The 16737-nt window shown below is 36.2% G+C and overlaps 1 protein-coding gene across 1 annotated transcript; it reads right to left on the bottom strand.

Annotated features, from left to right (window-relative positions):
* Positions 1-4630: 4630 nt before the first annotated feature.
* On the bottom strand, positions 4631-13442 carry LOC148094480 (sulfotransferase 1E1-like). The gene is made up of 5 exons (XM_087827018.1): positions 13407-13442; positions 11882-12008; positions 10122-10216; positions 7317-7497; positions 4631-5395 (listed from the first exon to the last, which is right to left on the bottom strand). Exons 1-5 carry the CDS (start codon positions 13440-13442, stop codon positions 5283-5285), a joined length of 552 nt encoding a protein of 183 aa, XP_087683144.1. The 3' UTR covers positions 4631-5282.
* Positions 13443-16737: the final 3295 nt, after the last annotated feature.

Raw genomic sequence — 16737 nt, 5'->3', positions numbered from 1 at the left:
TCCAATATACCTCTCCTGCAACCACTCTGAGGCCTCAAGCCTATTGGCCTTATTACCTATTATCTTATCAGACTGCTTGTTTTGTTTTGTTTTGTCACTTACAGTTTCTGGTCTTCACCTCTATACACACTTTTACTAAGAGCCTCAATCCATCTGTGTTCTTGTTGCCTAGTGAATCATCCTGGAAATACTCGGAACATGAATCGTTCCAACTATTTTCTACTCTTTGATGACCTCTGACTTGATAAGCAATTTTGTGAAGACTGAAACCATTGTAAAAGTATACTATCTCTTTTCTTTTGAAAAGAAAATGGGGTAACATCAAGGCTACAATCCATTCCTCAAAGGAAAAAAGTGACTTAGTGAAAATTTGAAAACTGGTAATGACACATCCCCTAGAAAATATACTGAGAGAACATGAAATGATATTAACGGAATGCATGTGGACTATCTAAGGTTGCTTATAATAAAAGGAAGTAAACAAGCAACATTAAGATCTACAGACTTTTTGGACCATGGATCTTTAGAAAAGGTCAAATATACCATGTAACAACAGAGTACAAAGTGGAAATGTTTCATGACTGTGAAAAATCCCCTTTTTTGTTAATAATGACAGCATCTAGTACTTTAATACCTCATATGTGTAGTACAGGATATAATACTGATACTAATACTATTCCTCAAGACCTTAATAACTTTTTAGAAAAATAAAAGGTCCTGCTTCTTTACAACTGCATAGTATTCCATGGTGTAAATGTCCCACAGCTTTTTTATCCACTCATCTACTGATGGGCACTTGGGCTGCTTCCAGATCTTAGCTATTGTAAATTGCACTGCTATGAACACAGGGATGCATACAGTCTTTGTGACTGGTGTTTCAGGATTCTTAAGATATATTCTTAGAAGTTGGATCACTGGGTCAAAAGGCAGCTCCATTTTTAATTTTTTGAGGAAACTCCATACTGCTTTCCATAGTGACTGTACCAGTCTGCATTCCCACCAGCAGTGTACTAGGGTCCCCTTTCTCCACACCCTTGAGAGCACTTGTCATTTGTTGATTTGTTGATAGAGCCATTCTGACAGGTGTGAAGTGACACCTCACTGTGGTTTTAATTTGCATCTCTCTGATGATTAGGGAAGTTGAGCAATTTTTCATATGTCTCTTGGCCATCTGTATGTCCCCTTTGGAGAAGTGTCTATTTAGGTCCTTTGCCCATTTTTTAATTGAAATGTTTGTCTTCTTTTTTGTTAGGTTGTATGAGTTGCTTATATATTTTAGATATTAACCCTTTATCAGATGTGTCTTTGGCAAATATATTCTCCCATACAGTGGGCTCCCTTTTCATTTTGTTGATGGTTCCTTTTGCTGAGCAGAAGCTTTTTATTTTGATGCAGTCCCATTTGTTTATTTTCTTCTTTGTTTATCTTGCCTTAGGAGATGTATTGGCAAATATATTTCTACGATAGATATCTGAGATTTTGCTGCCTACATTTTCTTCTAGGATTTTTATGGTTTCATGTCTTACATTTAAGTCTTTTACCCGTTTTGAGTTTATTTTTGTGTATGGTGTAAGTGGGTGGTCTGGTTTCATTTTTTTGCATGTACCTGTCCAATTTTCCCAACACCATTTATTGAAGAGACTGCCTTTAATCTATTATAAGTTCTTGCCTCCTTTGTCAAATATTAATTCAGAGTAATGGCATGGGTCAATTTCTGGGTTCTCTGTTCTGTTCCAATGATCTATATGCCTGTCCTTGTCCCAGTACCAGGCTGTTTTGATTACAATGGCTTTGTAGTATAACTTAATATCTGGTATTGCGATCCCTCCAACTTTGTTCTTCTTTCTCAGGATTGCCATGGCTATTCGGGGTGTTTTTTGGTTTCATATAAATTTTTGAAGTGTTTGTTTTAGATCTGTGAAATATGCTGTTGGTATTTTAATGGGGATTGTATTGGATTTATAGATTGCTTTGGGTAGTATGGACATTTTTATGATGTTAATTTTTCCAATTCATGAATATGGTATATTTTCCATTTGTTTATGTCCTCCTCTATTTTTTTTTTTTTTTTTTAGTGTCCTGTAGTTTTTCGAGGACAGGTCTTTTATATCTTTGGTTAAGCTTATTCCTAGCTATCTTATTTTAGTTGTGATTGCAAATGGTATTGTGTTTTTAGTGTCTGTTTCTGAGAGTTCATTATTGGTGTATAAAAAATGCCATCAATTTCTGGGTATTAATTTTGTATCCTGCTACCTTGCTGAATTCATTTATTAAATCTAGTAGTTTTCTGGTTGAGTCTTTAGGATTCTCTATGTACAATATCATGCCATCTACAAATAACAACAGTTTTGTTTCCTCCTTTCTAATTTGGATACTTTTTATGTTTTCTTCTTGTCTGGAAAGATCCAAGATGGTGACACACTGAGTGGAAACTACACTGACAATCTCTTGGGACCAAAATGGATTTACAACTAAAATATAGAAAAACCATCCTGCAAATCAACTGAAGGCTAGCTGGAAAGCACCCTCACAACCAAGAAGAAAAAGTGGAGACTGCATAGAGACTGGTAGAAAGTGCAGAAACAAAAGGGCTGGCTGGGCTCCCACAGGCAGCAACTGAAGCTCTGGAAAAAGATCTCAGCTGTGGGGGTTCCCACTGAGGACTCTGGGGCCTAAACCCCAGGCTGGGCTTCCCATCCAGGAGCACCAGAACTGAGATAGGTGCCCACATAACATCTCACTGTGAAAAGCAGCTAGGTTTCTATATGACAGGGAGAGGTGGCTGGAAATGTAGGCACCCTCTTAAAGAGCCAACACAGTTTCATGTGCAGCCACTCACCTTGGGCTCTGACAGAGGGAGGGCAGGGTGGCGTGGAGCTCTGTGGGGAGAATCTACTGTTGTGGGCTCTGGAGAGTGAGATCTGGGTTCCTGTGCTGAGTCATTCCTCCAGACTGCAGAGGACATCTTTCTCAGTTAGACAATTTTCAGCTTTTGCCTGAGGGGAGAAGCAATTGCCCCAACCTGCTGGAAAACCTCCTGCTCTACCCAGAGGAGTTTCTACAGTTGAGGCTTGTTGAAAGACTGATAACAATTAGCCAACCCACCCTGTGGAGCTTCTACAGCCTCAGACTAATTAAGACAATCAGATTAATCAGCCTGCAGCCAGAGGCAGGCCTCAGCATGCTTTGAGTCTTTGCCTGATCTGGTTCTGGGTATAGGCCTTGGAAAAGCAGGCTTTGGTGTGCATCTTGGTCTGTCTAAACCCACCCAGCCCCAGCAGAGGAGACCTCAAGCCGAGGGTTGTTGATAGCTCCAAACAAGGTACTCAGGGCCAGTCACAAACTGTGTCTGACATTGGCCTGCGCCAGGGACCCTCCAAAAAGACTGAGAGTCCTAGCAGATCTACCTAATACTTAGAAACAAACCCCCAAAGGCAGCCAAAATGGGGAAACCAAAAAACAAGCCCCAAATGAAAGAACAAGAAAAATCACCAGAAAAAGAGCCAAATTAAATGGAGATAAGCAGTCTCTCAGATATAGAATTCAGAATACTGATTGTAAGGATGCTCAACAACATAAAAAATAATATGGAAACTATGAAGAAAATGAAGAGTGACATAGCAGAAATAAAGAATACATTGGAAGGAATAAACAGCAGATTAGAGGAAGCTGAGGATCGGTTCAGTGAATTAGAAGACAGGGTAGGAAAAAATCACTCAATCAGAGACCCAGAAAGAAAATACAATTAAAAAACAGTAAAACCACAATGAGGTATCACTTCACACCTGTCAGAATGGCTGCCATCAACAAATCAACAAATGACATGTGCTGGCGAGGGTGTGGAGAAAGGGGAACCCTAGTGCACTGCTGGTGGGAATGCAGACTGGTGCAGCCACTATGGAAAACAGTATGGAGGGTCCTCAAAAAATTAAAAATTGACCTGCCTTTTGACCCAGTGATCCCACTTTTAGGAGAATATCCTAAAGATCCTGAAACACTAATCAGAAAGAATATATGCAGCCCTATGCTCATAGCAGCACAGTTTACAATAGCGAAGATCTGGAAACAGCCCAAGTGCCCATCAGTCGATGAGTGGGTAAAAATGCTCTAGTACATTTATACCATAAAATACTGTGTAACTTTAATTTAAAAAGAAATAAAAGAAAGAACAATTGTTGCCTTTAATGATTGAGGTTCTGCTTCTCATCTTGACCACAATGAAAACTTAATATTTTTCAAAACTCTCCAATTTTTCTATAATGTATAACTATGTTATATTTCTTTTTAAAAAAAATAAGTAATTTTACTTACTTCAGAAGCTTTAATTCTGAAAAATCATACTACTAAACAGGGTGTTCAGAAATCTCTAGACTTTTCTCTAAAGAGTAAGAAAGCAAAGCATATTTATTTCTCCTTAGATTTGACCTTGTAGGTTAGGAATTAAGAATGTAATAATCTACTAAAGACCCATAGTAAATTTTTTAAGATCTTGTTTGTCTTCCGATTTAGAGAAAAGAGACATCAGCTGTGAAAAACAAGTGTAGTATAGGGGAAAAAAATCATCAATAGAATGCAGAAAAATAGGAGACATAAGCAAAAACAATAGTTTATATAAAAGATAATAACTGTTCTTCTATTCCTCGTGGTTTTTTTTGTTTTGTTTTATTAGCAAATATCAAATTTTGTAAAACTTTCGTTTACAGAATGAAAATTCATTACATTTTTATATGACATTCAAGCATAAATAATACACAGGAATATTGACAGATATCTGATCAATTCAGCTATAGCCAAAATTTACATTAGATTAAAGTAAATTTCAAATTAAGTCATTTTGCAAAAAATAAAAAAAAAAATCAGGATGTAAATAATAGGTATAATTATGCCCCCAAATTTATTTATTGTAATTATTTCTCCTAAAATTTTCAAAGTTCCTGTATGTACTAAATATACTACTAAATGGGGGCGTGGAAACCAGCATGAAAATAATTTGGAATGCTTGTTGATTTTTAATGAGCTTCTAACTTAAATTATCTGTGTGTTCTTACATCATTCCCATAGATTATAGCTTTGTGTAATATTTGTAAAAAGAAGAAAATGGAGGAGAAAAATAAAGATTAAAAATAAAATAAAAAGATAATGTCAGGAAAAAATCCTTCTTGTCTTTTTATATTGAGATCTCAATAACCATGTGAACCTGACCACATAACCTTTCACATGGCTCTCTCTACCAATCTAAAATAAGAAAAGCTTAAACCTCTGATATGTTAGGGAAACCTTTCTTAGATCTCAGTTCGTAATTTCAGTGTAGAGCCCTTCATTTGCTGCTCATAGTACATATCAAATTTCTCATTCAGGGCTACTGTAAAGTGATTCTTCCAGTCTCCTGCAATCCCTGTAACAAAGAAAAAACACAATAAGTATTATGTCTTCAAGCCAGAATCATGAAGTTTCCTAATATTCACCCCTTTCATTAACACCTAATCAACTTTTATTCTTGTAACCCTTGATTATAATAAAATATATACCATAAATAATATACATATTTGAGCTTACAAAGAAGAACTTGTGATTGTTAATGCAACAACAAAGAGCAAATTTCTTTCTTTGATTCTTCCCTCTAATGTTCCTTCATTGAACTTTTCTTCTCCAATTTCCTCTCAAATGTTGCGGCTTCCTCCTAATATGAATGAGATCTACGTTTTATACATGCCCAAAATATTAAATATCATCTTCATGCTGAGCACACTCAAATCCAGAGTTATAGTTTCATATTCAACTGTCTAGATGGTATTCCATACAAGCATACCCAATTTAGTTAAAAAATTAATTCATTTTGTTCCCCACCAAATTGTGTTTTCTTTTTCACAACCTGATTAATGGCAGCACTAGTTATTCAAAGCATAAACTTGGAAGTTGTCCCCTCAGTCCTCCATCTAATTCTTTATTCATATTCAGGTTTTCTTCACACTTCTTTTCCTTTCTTCATTTCTGCTGCCACTGACATTGAAGCTCCTCAGTGTTTCCCACCTGGTTTATTGCAACAGTCTAGTAGGCCCTTCCCTTTTGCTTTCCATCAAATCCAGCTCTCCCCTGGCAGAAGGAAGGCACCCTGATTGTAAATAAGTCAATAGTTCACTTCCCACTTTAGCTCAAGAAGCTCTAAACTTTCCCAGTGAAATAACCCGGAAAGCAAAAGATAGCAAATATGTGTTCTGAGGATACAGCAGTGAGCAGCCCTTTACAAGCATGATAATTAAAGTCTAGTGTTTTATTTTAAATAGATATATGGACATTATGGGAAAGGAGGCAGAGATAATCTGGAAATGGGTCATTAAAATATTACCTGCATGCTAACTCTCTTTTCAGGAGCTCCCTGTTGTCACTCAGTGGCAGGTTTGTTATTCCCATTATTTTAAAAATTCCCTGGCCTTTTCACTGACAATTTAGTTCAAAGAGCAAGATTTTCTCTATTCTGCTTCTAAAACAAACAAATAAACGAACAAAACCCCCCAAATACATGTTCTTCGCATATCAGTAAGACTGGATATCCCAGTACTCTTCATATCCTACATGTCTTTGGATTTATAAACTGTCTGTGTCTCATCAGACCACACGTCTTCTCAACAGAATGTCACTTCATTGTATTTTGAAATTTTTGCCAAACAGAGCCATATTTGCTACTTAGGGCTTTGAAACTTAGTCTTGTTTTAAAAAGTTTTATTGAGGTATAAAGGTATTAATATATAAAAACTGTACATATTTAATGTACATACAGTTTGATGAGTTTGGACATTTGCCTATTAGTCTCGAAAATGTCTGCCACTTCGTCAAGGAAAAGCTGACTAATCATTGTAAGCTTGTTTCCTCATCTCAAAGTGAGATAATATTTTGAAGCTCTCCCCTGAGTCTCTGATAAAAATTTAAAGATAATTAGAATTTTAAATGTATATATATTTCCATAATGTACATGGTGTAGCACCAGGGCACCCAGCCTTAGTAAATGGTGGCTAGTAGAGTGTGGCACTAGTCCTGGGGCTGAGACTGCAGTAGCTGCCAGTCATTCTTAATATACTATGCTGCATATACTAAGTAATCAACAAGTAATAGCAATTTATCATGAGTAGTAGAAGTACTAATATTTTATGTCTCTGAAGAACTGGTAACACAGGAAAGTGAGTTTTCAAATGTGAAACAGCTCTGCAGAAAACAAGCTGAGTTCGCAGGCATGAATAGGCCTCGATAGGTGTTTGCCTATAACTATTTCAACTTGTGACTTCTGATAGCAGTAGAGGCAAATCATGTGACCATCTCACCCTTTCTCATGAAGGGAGATATTTTTTGGTTCATGATTTCAACTGGTAGTGTTGTGTAATTGGTAGATGGGTTGTTTTTCATCTCTTGGAATGAAGTGTGTTGAACAATCTTTTCCACAAGCTCCTCTGATGTCTTCCTTCCCAGAAATCGCATCACTTTTATCACCTCTCTTCTGATATCCTAAGAAGAAAAAGTATTTTGAAGATTAAATTACTGAAATTGAGTGCATTACTATTTGGATTAAAAAAAGAGAGAGAGAAAAATTTTTCTCCCTCCTCTCACTGATACTAGAATGGGCTTCTAATGTGGAAAAGTACTTCTTGTATAAGTTATATTTTTAAAACTTCTCTAAACACAATTTTCCTGAGCCATGAAACGGACATAAAAGATACTTCCCACCATATAGTTTCTTACATACCATATACATAATACCACTTTATTACCCATATATGAAAATAAACGCAAATGTATTAATTACTTAACTGTAAGAGCTGAGACCATAAAACTTCTAGGAGAAAACACACCCAGTATACTCTTTGACATTCATCTTATCAATATCTTTTTTGGATATATCACCTCAGGCAAGGGCAACAAAGCCACTGCACAGTGAAGGAAACCAACAAAATGAAAAGACAACCTACTGAATGGGAGAAGATATTTGAAATAATATATCCAATAGCAGTTAATATCCAAAATATAGAAGGAACACATACAACTCAACATAAAAAAACCAATCTGATTAAAAATGGGCAGAGGGTATGAACAGACATTTCCCCAAAGAAGACATATAGATGGCTAACAAATATAGAAAGATGCTAAACATCACTAATAATCAGGAAAATGCAAATCAAAACCAGAATGAGATATCACCTCACACCTGTCAGAATGACCATTATGAAAAAATCAACAAATAACAAGTTTACCAAGGATGTGGAGAAAAGGGAACCCTCACGCGTTGTTGGTGGGAATGTAAATTGATTCAGCCACTATGAAAAACAGCATAGAGTTTCCTCAAAAAATTAAAAATAGAACTACCATATAACCAATCAATTCTGCTTTTGGGTATTTATCTGAAGAAAATCAAAACACTAATTCAAAAAGCTGTATGCACCCTATGTTCATTGCAGCATTATTTACAAGAGCTAATATACAGGGTGTCCCAAAAAATGTATACATATCCTCAAACATAGTACATGCTCAATAAATATCTATCAATATTAATATACACTCTCAAATAGTACAGTCTCCTGTAATAGATCAAGTTTTGGGTTGAAAATATGCAGATAGCTTTTATTTTTCTTCTAATTTATTGGTGTAACTAGTGGAAAGCAAAGGAACCAGATAGATTAAGAAAATGTGTAAAAGGTCAAATACTCAACGTGGAACATCCGATGTTATATATGAGCTGTAGCTACAAACATCCCCATCTCTATCTATGTCCCTCCTGTTGTGTACCTTATGATCCAGCTACATCAACCAATGCAACTATTTTCAATACTAACCATAATGCTTCTTCTGGCATGTAGTTACCTCTATGTAGAATGCTTTTCTCAAATTCTCTATTCTACAAATTATAGCTTGCCTATTAAACTTCAGCTTATGTATCACCTTCTTTGAGATGATTTCCTTGACTCTTCCAGTTTGAATTAGATGACATGTATTGATGATTTAGTTATATGCGTATTTAGGTTGTTTCCAGTGTTTATGGTTATGAAGAATGCTGCTGTGAGAATTGTGGTACATATAACCTAATGTACACAAGCCAGAGTTTCTCAAGAATATATATCGACTAGTGGAATTTCTGGATCTTCAGTTACATTCATGTTTTGCTCTTTGTAGACAGTGACAAGTTGTTTCCATAGTGTTTGTATCTTTTTACACTACTATCAGCAGTGTGGTACCTCTCACTGATCCATATCCTGACTAACATTTTTATTGTCAGACTTTTTCATTATTGTCAGTCTGGTGGGTATGGAATAACATCTCATAATGATTTTTATTTGCAATTATCCTGATTACTAATGAAACTAGAGAAAAACTAGATTATAAGGAAATTTTGGGACCATCAGACTTTTGTATATTGCTGTTCTAAGCATTCTCTTAACTCTCTCCTTCTGAAAGTTTGAATTTATATATGTGGGACCTTATCATGTTAGCCTACATATCCATTACTCTTTTTTAAAAAATAAAGTATTCTACTTATCTCAATGTGGTAAATTCTATAGAATTAGCTCAGCTCCATCTTCCACATTACCAATCCATGATTTAGTAATGTATCATCTGTTATTTAAACCATCTCTTAGTTTCTAATTTTAATTTATTACTTTAGAAATCCTATTTTGTTATTTTTTCTAATCTGACTTGTTAATTTCAGTAACCTCTTGCTCCTTGTAAGATCCAAATTTCATCTTTTATTTCTTTAAACATGTTAAGGATAATTATTTTAAAGCTCTTATTCGATAATTCTAACATCTGTGGATTTGGAGACCAGCTGACTCTTCTTGCCTGCTGCGATTCCTTGTATGTATGTATCCGTGTGTATGTTCAGATGTTGTTATTTTCTTTTATGAACTCAAGTTCCACAAAATTTTATTGTTGGTAATTTTTTGAGACTTGGATTTAAACATATTCATTCACAGGAGATTTTTATTTACTAACTTTAAGTCTGTGTTAAATTATCTGGATAATTGTAGCTTTTAGAGGTACTGCATTATTTATCTAAAGGCAGATTTTTGTATCTAGATGTTGCCAAATGATAACATTTTAGAAATTACTAAATTGTCCATATGTTTTCAGTTTCTCACCTCCTTCATGTCTTCATAGAAAAGAAAGAGCAAATGTTGATTATTTCTCATTTCCCACCAAGATTTTGCATGTTCATACCAGGGACCATAAGGAACTAAAATTAGAGATAAAAACAACATAAGAGCATAATATCTTCTTTATACAGCTTGAAAAAAGAGTTTTTAAATAACAGTAGCAACAAATAAATATAAATAAATGATCGTGGAATGAAAAGTAGAGATCAGCCTCATATGTTAAGCAAATTTCTCTGCAGCAAGGAGGCAAAATATGTTGAATAATTCATGTACAAAAACATATTCTCAACTTTCATTATTATGACACGGTTTATGGCACAGAGAAAAAGTGAAGGAAGTCCCCCTCCCATAATTTTGATTCAGAGTTTATTAGATAACTTTTGAAACCAGAGTGAGTGTGTGTGTGTGTGTGTGTGTGTGTGTGTGTGTGTGTGTGTGTAAAATCAGATTGTTAGTGAAGAGAGTTTAGTTAGTGGAACAATCAATGTTCTTATAATAAGAATTCAGCCCAGGTCTCAAATTTTCCATTTACAAACTGGTTTTGGCTACTGAAGCTAGTAACTATGTAACAGTTTACTACATTGCTTGCAGTTTAGATTATAAGAGCTGTTTTCTGAGGGAACTTTAGTGTCATTCTCACTCTAAAAGAATTAGATTTTGGAGATGATGTGATACGACCAAATGCTGTCTCTTCCCTTCTTTTTCCTTACTTCTCTCACATATATCCAAGTGTTTCCCCAATAAAAGCTGACAGAATGATATAATAATGTGTGAGTCAAAGTATTTTGCTTTGCATTAGATCACTGCATATTTCTTCTATTCTTTGACTCTATTGGCAATTTTTCTTTACAGAAAAAAGTTATATGGTGATATTTATAATTATCTTATTCATGTTTTGTGGAGGTTCAACTTTATGTTTCTTTGCCTTACAATGTGGGTTTTGATGATCTGGAGGCAAATATTTTATTCATTATGCATGAGCATAAATTTTCTCAAATATAGCAACAAAAATAAAGCATATATATCCTACTTTTACTGAGTCAATTTCATTTTTATGGATATAAAAGTGGGATTGTTATCATTTTCCTTACAATTTATTACCACGGGATCAGAATGGCCTTCTTCAGTTAATACTAGAATCTCCTGAACACTTTCTTCCTCAAATCTACTTAGTTGCTTTCATCTGGAGTTAACTAAAAAGGCAAAATTTTCCAGAATTACTGTTCAAGTAACCTTGTACTGTTCTGAGAGATCTAGTTGAGTCATTCAGACTGTACACTAGGTAGAATGCATAAAAACTTCATAGGTATTCAGACTTCTTTATAAATTTTGGTCCATGTAACACCTGAAATTTTCCTTGGAAACAAATGGACATTCTCCCTCTTCTATTCCCTTCTCCTTCTTGTTCAATAGAGTGGTAATAATATGCTGTGAAATATTTTTCTAATAAAGACAAGAAAAAACTGGACATGAAGTCTCAGTCTTAGAGAGAGAAATTGTTACCTCCAACATCTTACATATTTATTTTTAGGCATTGAACTGAACTTTCTATATTCTACAATTCGCCATCCACATCTGGAAACCCTATGCTTGCTCTAAAGTTCAAGGTCACCTAAAACGTCTGTGTTTTAATTAAGGATCAGGGATGATAAACCAGGAAAGGCAACAAAAATTTTTGCTCAGAGATGCTATCTGTCTTGAATCATTTACCTTGAAAGAATTGAAAGAAACAACACTGTTATTACCTTGTCCATCCATGAATTTCTCCACAAACTCTTGAAAAGTTCCAGGATTTGGATGACCAGCTACCATTTTAAAGAAATAATAATAAGAAACAGCCACATCCTTGGCATTCCGGCAAAGATAGATCATCTAAGAAGGCAAAATCAAATATTAAAATACCTAAATTCTCAAATAAAGTTTCATCAAAATTTAAAAGGAAAGCATTAGTGTTTTCAACTATATGTTAATATGTTAATATTGTGCACCCATTTTAGAAAGTATGTAAAATTATTTTTAAAAGTCCTTCAACAGCCTGAAGTGACAGCATCTTTTGCAGTGTTGTTCAATATTAGTGCTCACGTTTCATTTTTATGCTATTTTTACATATAATACCTCATTTAATGCCTGTTACAATTCTAGTGTTATCCTCAGTAGAGGATAGATGATTATCCTCATTTTATAAGTGAAGAAACTAAACTGAAGCTGAGTCACAATCCAGCACTGAGACTAAATCAATGAGAGTAAATGATTTGGTAAATCACTCAGTCAATAGTCTTCTGATCTTGATATTCTACCACAGTTCTCTATAATAAAGGGGGGGAAAGGACTGTTGTTTCCTCACTCACGATCTTAAAATAAATTGCTTATGAGGGTCTATATGCACATTAGCCTCAGTGAAAATGTAATCTTCACCAGCATCTTGTTGAGTTTCTGTTTTACATATAGAGAAGACACCAGCAAATTAACAATCAGGAACCTTGGCTTTAATTGCTAGCTCTGGAACTAAAAATTTCTATCATCTTGTACAAAGTACCAATCATTTTGGACCTGAGTTTCTATCCACTAAACAAGTGAGTTGGGTCAGTTCTCTATGGTCTCTTCTAGATCTGACACTCAATGCTCCAGAAAAAGTTCTGCAAAAGTTCTGCAAAAGTAAACTCCATATCCCTGTGGTCTTCCACTTCTGCCCTCAGGCACCCGAGCAAAGCCATCAGGGGAGCAAGACTGCTCTTGACTTAGCTAGCCACTGTTTATGGGATATGATTAGGCTCACTAACTGGTCTTACTCAAGTCTCCACATTATCAAACAATTTTAAGGAAATCTTCTATTTTATTCTAAGAAGGATGGATCTCAATTTTAAGATCCCACTATAAAACCTCTAATTATTAAAGAAAAAAAGTGAACTTTCTTTTCTTATCAAAGCTACAGTTAGCCCTATTGAACTTTCCCAGTCTTATTTACAACCCTCCCGAGTTGTTTTTGCCTATTAATTGAATGGAACTCTTTGCCACTATATCCATGAATTTGCTTCAGGATTTTCACCCCTTTACTTTCTTCTGATACTACCTCTGTCTTGAATATTCTTTGTATCTCAAAATACTGTCCATACTTAAAGCTTAGCTCCAGGTCTTCCACGAAGCTTTTTATTTTCCCAGATTGGAGGGGTGGGTGGGTGGGGCACAAAAGTAATCCCTTTATCCCTAAACTTCCATTTTGGCAGATCCTATTTTATACCCCAAACTTTTTACTACACATGCTCTTCCTACCTTCAAGGAAAGTGTAGCTCTTTCCTGAAGATACATGAATTTCACCACAGCATTCTCAAGTCAGTTAGTTTACTACACTGCTACATATGAAAGACCTCTGTTTCTGACACTCATTCCATCTCTCTTAACTGATGCCATTTTGTTTTACGTTAATACCATTTACTATGCATGTTCAGACTCCTTTTAAATTGGGTAGGCTTTATTTTATTTTAAAATGTTTTTTATTTTTCAGTTACAGTTGACATTCTTTGACATTCTATATTATATTAGTTTCAGGTGTACTGCACAGCGATTAGACGTTTATATAACTTACAGTGTGATCCCCCAATAAGTTTTGCACCCACCTGACACCACATAGTTATTACAATACTATTGACTATATTCCCTATGCTGTACTTAACACCCCGTCACTCTTTTGTAACCGCCAATTTGTACTTCGTAATCCTTTCTCCTTTTAAACCCAGCCTCTTAACCCCCCTCCCATCTGGCAGCTCGTCAGGCTGGCTGGATGTGAGGGCTGGCTGTGACTACAGCAGCGGACAAGCTGTTGTGTGTGTGCTGACCTCACAGGGTGGGATTTGCTTTATTGGGGTTCTGGCACCTGCCCAGTCCACTCTTTTGGGGTGTCATTTGTGAGGCTAATGGGTGGTGCTCTGGGGTAGTCTGAAGCTGACTCCCAGGTGTACTGGTTTGGAGGCTTCTTGGGAGGGGCTTAAGTGCAGTCCAAGGTTAGCTGTTGCTTGTGTCTGTCTTGGGGCTACCTAGTAGGAGTTACAGAGGAATCTGCAGTTAGTAGCTGCCTGTGCTGGGCTTGGAGGCACCTGGGAGTGATTATGCTGTGAGCCGAGGCTGGCTGCCACTAGTGCCAGGCTTGGGGCTGCTTAGCAAAGAGGTTCAAAACACCTGAGACCAGCCACTGCTAGTTTGGCATTTGTGGACCTTTGATAGATTTTAGGAAAAATCCACAGCATGGGCCCAGGCCAGCTGCCTGTGTGGATTAGCCTCTGAAAGAGGTTCAGGTTGGACAAGTGACTTGAGTGGGGCAGGGTCTCAGAAAATCACCAGGGTGGGGAGATCAGTGTTAGCCAGGTTAATGGAACTCAGAGATGGCACGCTGCAAGCTGGGTCAAGGAAGGGCACAACAAAGGAATAATGGCACCTGCCACCAGCTGATGCCATTTCTAAGCTTGTGGTTATTCCCTTGATTTAACTGAAAGATTTTAACACCTGCCTCTTAGTATCATTCTCCACTTCAGTATCATTGTGCATAATCCATCTGATCCTCTAGGTTCTCCTACTCATCCATCATTATCTCCATTTTACCTCAGCCAACCAATTTTATAATCAGACTGTGAAACTCATCAGTGCCCTAAACGTTTCACTTCTGGAGCCTTATTCCTGCAGCTTCATGTTTTCTTCAAGCTCCTCCCTTCTCCCTTATCAGTTATTTCCAATATACCTCTCCTGCAACCACTCTGAGGCCTCAAGCCTATTGGCCTTATTACCTATTATCTTATCAGGCTGCTTGTTTTGTTTTGTTTTGTCACTTACAGTTTCTGGTCTTCACCTCTATACACACTTTTACTAAGAGCCTCAATCCATCTGTGTTCTTGTTGCCTAGTGAATCATCCTGGAAATACTCGGAACATGAATCGTTCCAACTATTTTCTACTCTTTGATGACCTCTGACTTGATAAGCAATTTTGTGAAGACTGAAACCATTGTAAAAGTATACTATCTCTTTTCTTTTGAAAAGAAAATGGGGTAACATCAAGGCTACAATCCATTCCTCAAAGGAAAAAAGTGACTTAGTGAAAATTTGAAAACTGGTAATGACACATCCCCTAGAAAATATACTGAGAGAACATGAAATGATTTTAGCGGAATGCATGTGGACTATCTAAGGTTGCTTATAATAAAAGGAAGTAAACAAGCAACATTAAGATCTACAGACTTTTTGGACCATGGATCTTTAGAAAAGGTCAAATATACCATGTAACAACAGAGTACAAAGTGGAAATGTTTCATGACTGTGAAAAATCCCCTTTTTTGTTAATAATGACAGCATCTAGTACTTTAATACCTCATATGTGTAGTACAGGATATAATACTGATACTAATACTATTCCTCAAGACCTTAATAACTTTTTAGAAAAATAAAAGGTCCTGCTTCTTTACAACTGCATAGTATTCCATGGTGTAAATGTCCCACAGCTTTTTTATCCACTCATCTACTGATGGGCACTTGGGCTGCTTCCAGATCTTAGCTATTGTAAATTGCACTGCTATGAACACAGGGATGCATACAGTCTTTGTGACTGGTGTTTCAGGATTCTTAAGATATATTCTTAGAAGTTGGATCACTGGGTCAAAAGGCAGCTCCATTTTTAATTTTTTGAGGAAACTCCATACCGCTTTCCATAGTGACTGTACCAGTCTGCATTCCCACCAGCAGTGTACTAGGGTCCCCTTTCTCCACACCCTTGAGAGCACTTGTCATTTGTTGATTTGTTGATAGAGCCATTCTGACAGGTGTGAAGTGACACCTCACTGTGGTTTTAATTTGCATCTCTCTGATGATTAGGGAAGTTGAGCAATTTTTCATATGTCTCTTGGCCATCTGTATGTCCCCTTTGGAGAAGTGTCTATTTAGGTCCTTTGCCCATTTTTTAATTGAAATGTTTGTCTTCTTTTTTGTTAGGTTGTATGAGTTGCTTATATATTTTAGATATTAACCCTTTATCAGATGTGTCGTTGGCAAATATATTCTCCCATACAGTGGGCTCCCTTTTCATTTTGTTGATGGTTCCTTTTGCTGAGCAGAAGCTTTTTATTTTGATGCAGTCCCATTTGTTTATTTTCTTCTTTGTTTATCTTGCCTTAGGAGATGTATTGGCAAATATATTTCTACGATAGATATCTGAGATTTTGCTGCCTACATTTTCTCCTAGGATTTTTATGGTTTCATGTCTTACATTTAAGTCTTTTACCCGTTTTGAGTTTATTTTTGTGTATGGTGTAAGTGGGTGGTCTGGTTTCATTTTTTTGCATGTACCTGTCCAATTTTCCCAACACCATTTATTGAAGAGACTGCCTTTAATCTATTATAAGTTCTTGCCTCCTTTGTCAAATATTAATTCAGAGTAATGGCATGGGTCAATTTCTGGGTTCTCTGTTCTGTTCCAATGATCTATATGCCTGTCCTTGTCCCAGTACCAGGCTGTTTTGATTACAATGGCTTTGTAGTATAACTTAATATCTGGTATTGTGATCCCTCCAACTTTGTTCTTCTTTCTCAGGATTGCCATGGCTATTCGGGGTGTTTTTTGGT

This window comes from Miniopterus natalensis, chromosome 1 (genome assembly GCF_054644295.1).
Source record: "Miniopterus natalensis isolate mMinNat1 chromosome 1, mMinNat1.hap1, whole genome shotgun sequence".
Taxonomy (NCBI): Eukaryota; Metazoa; Chordata; class Mammalia; order Chiroptera; family Miniopteridae; genus Miniopterus; species Miniopterus natalensis.
Note: the sequence above shows the minus strand (reverse complement) of the source record. Positions and strands in the feature narration are given on the sequence as shown.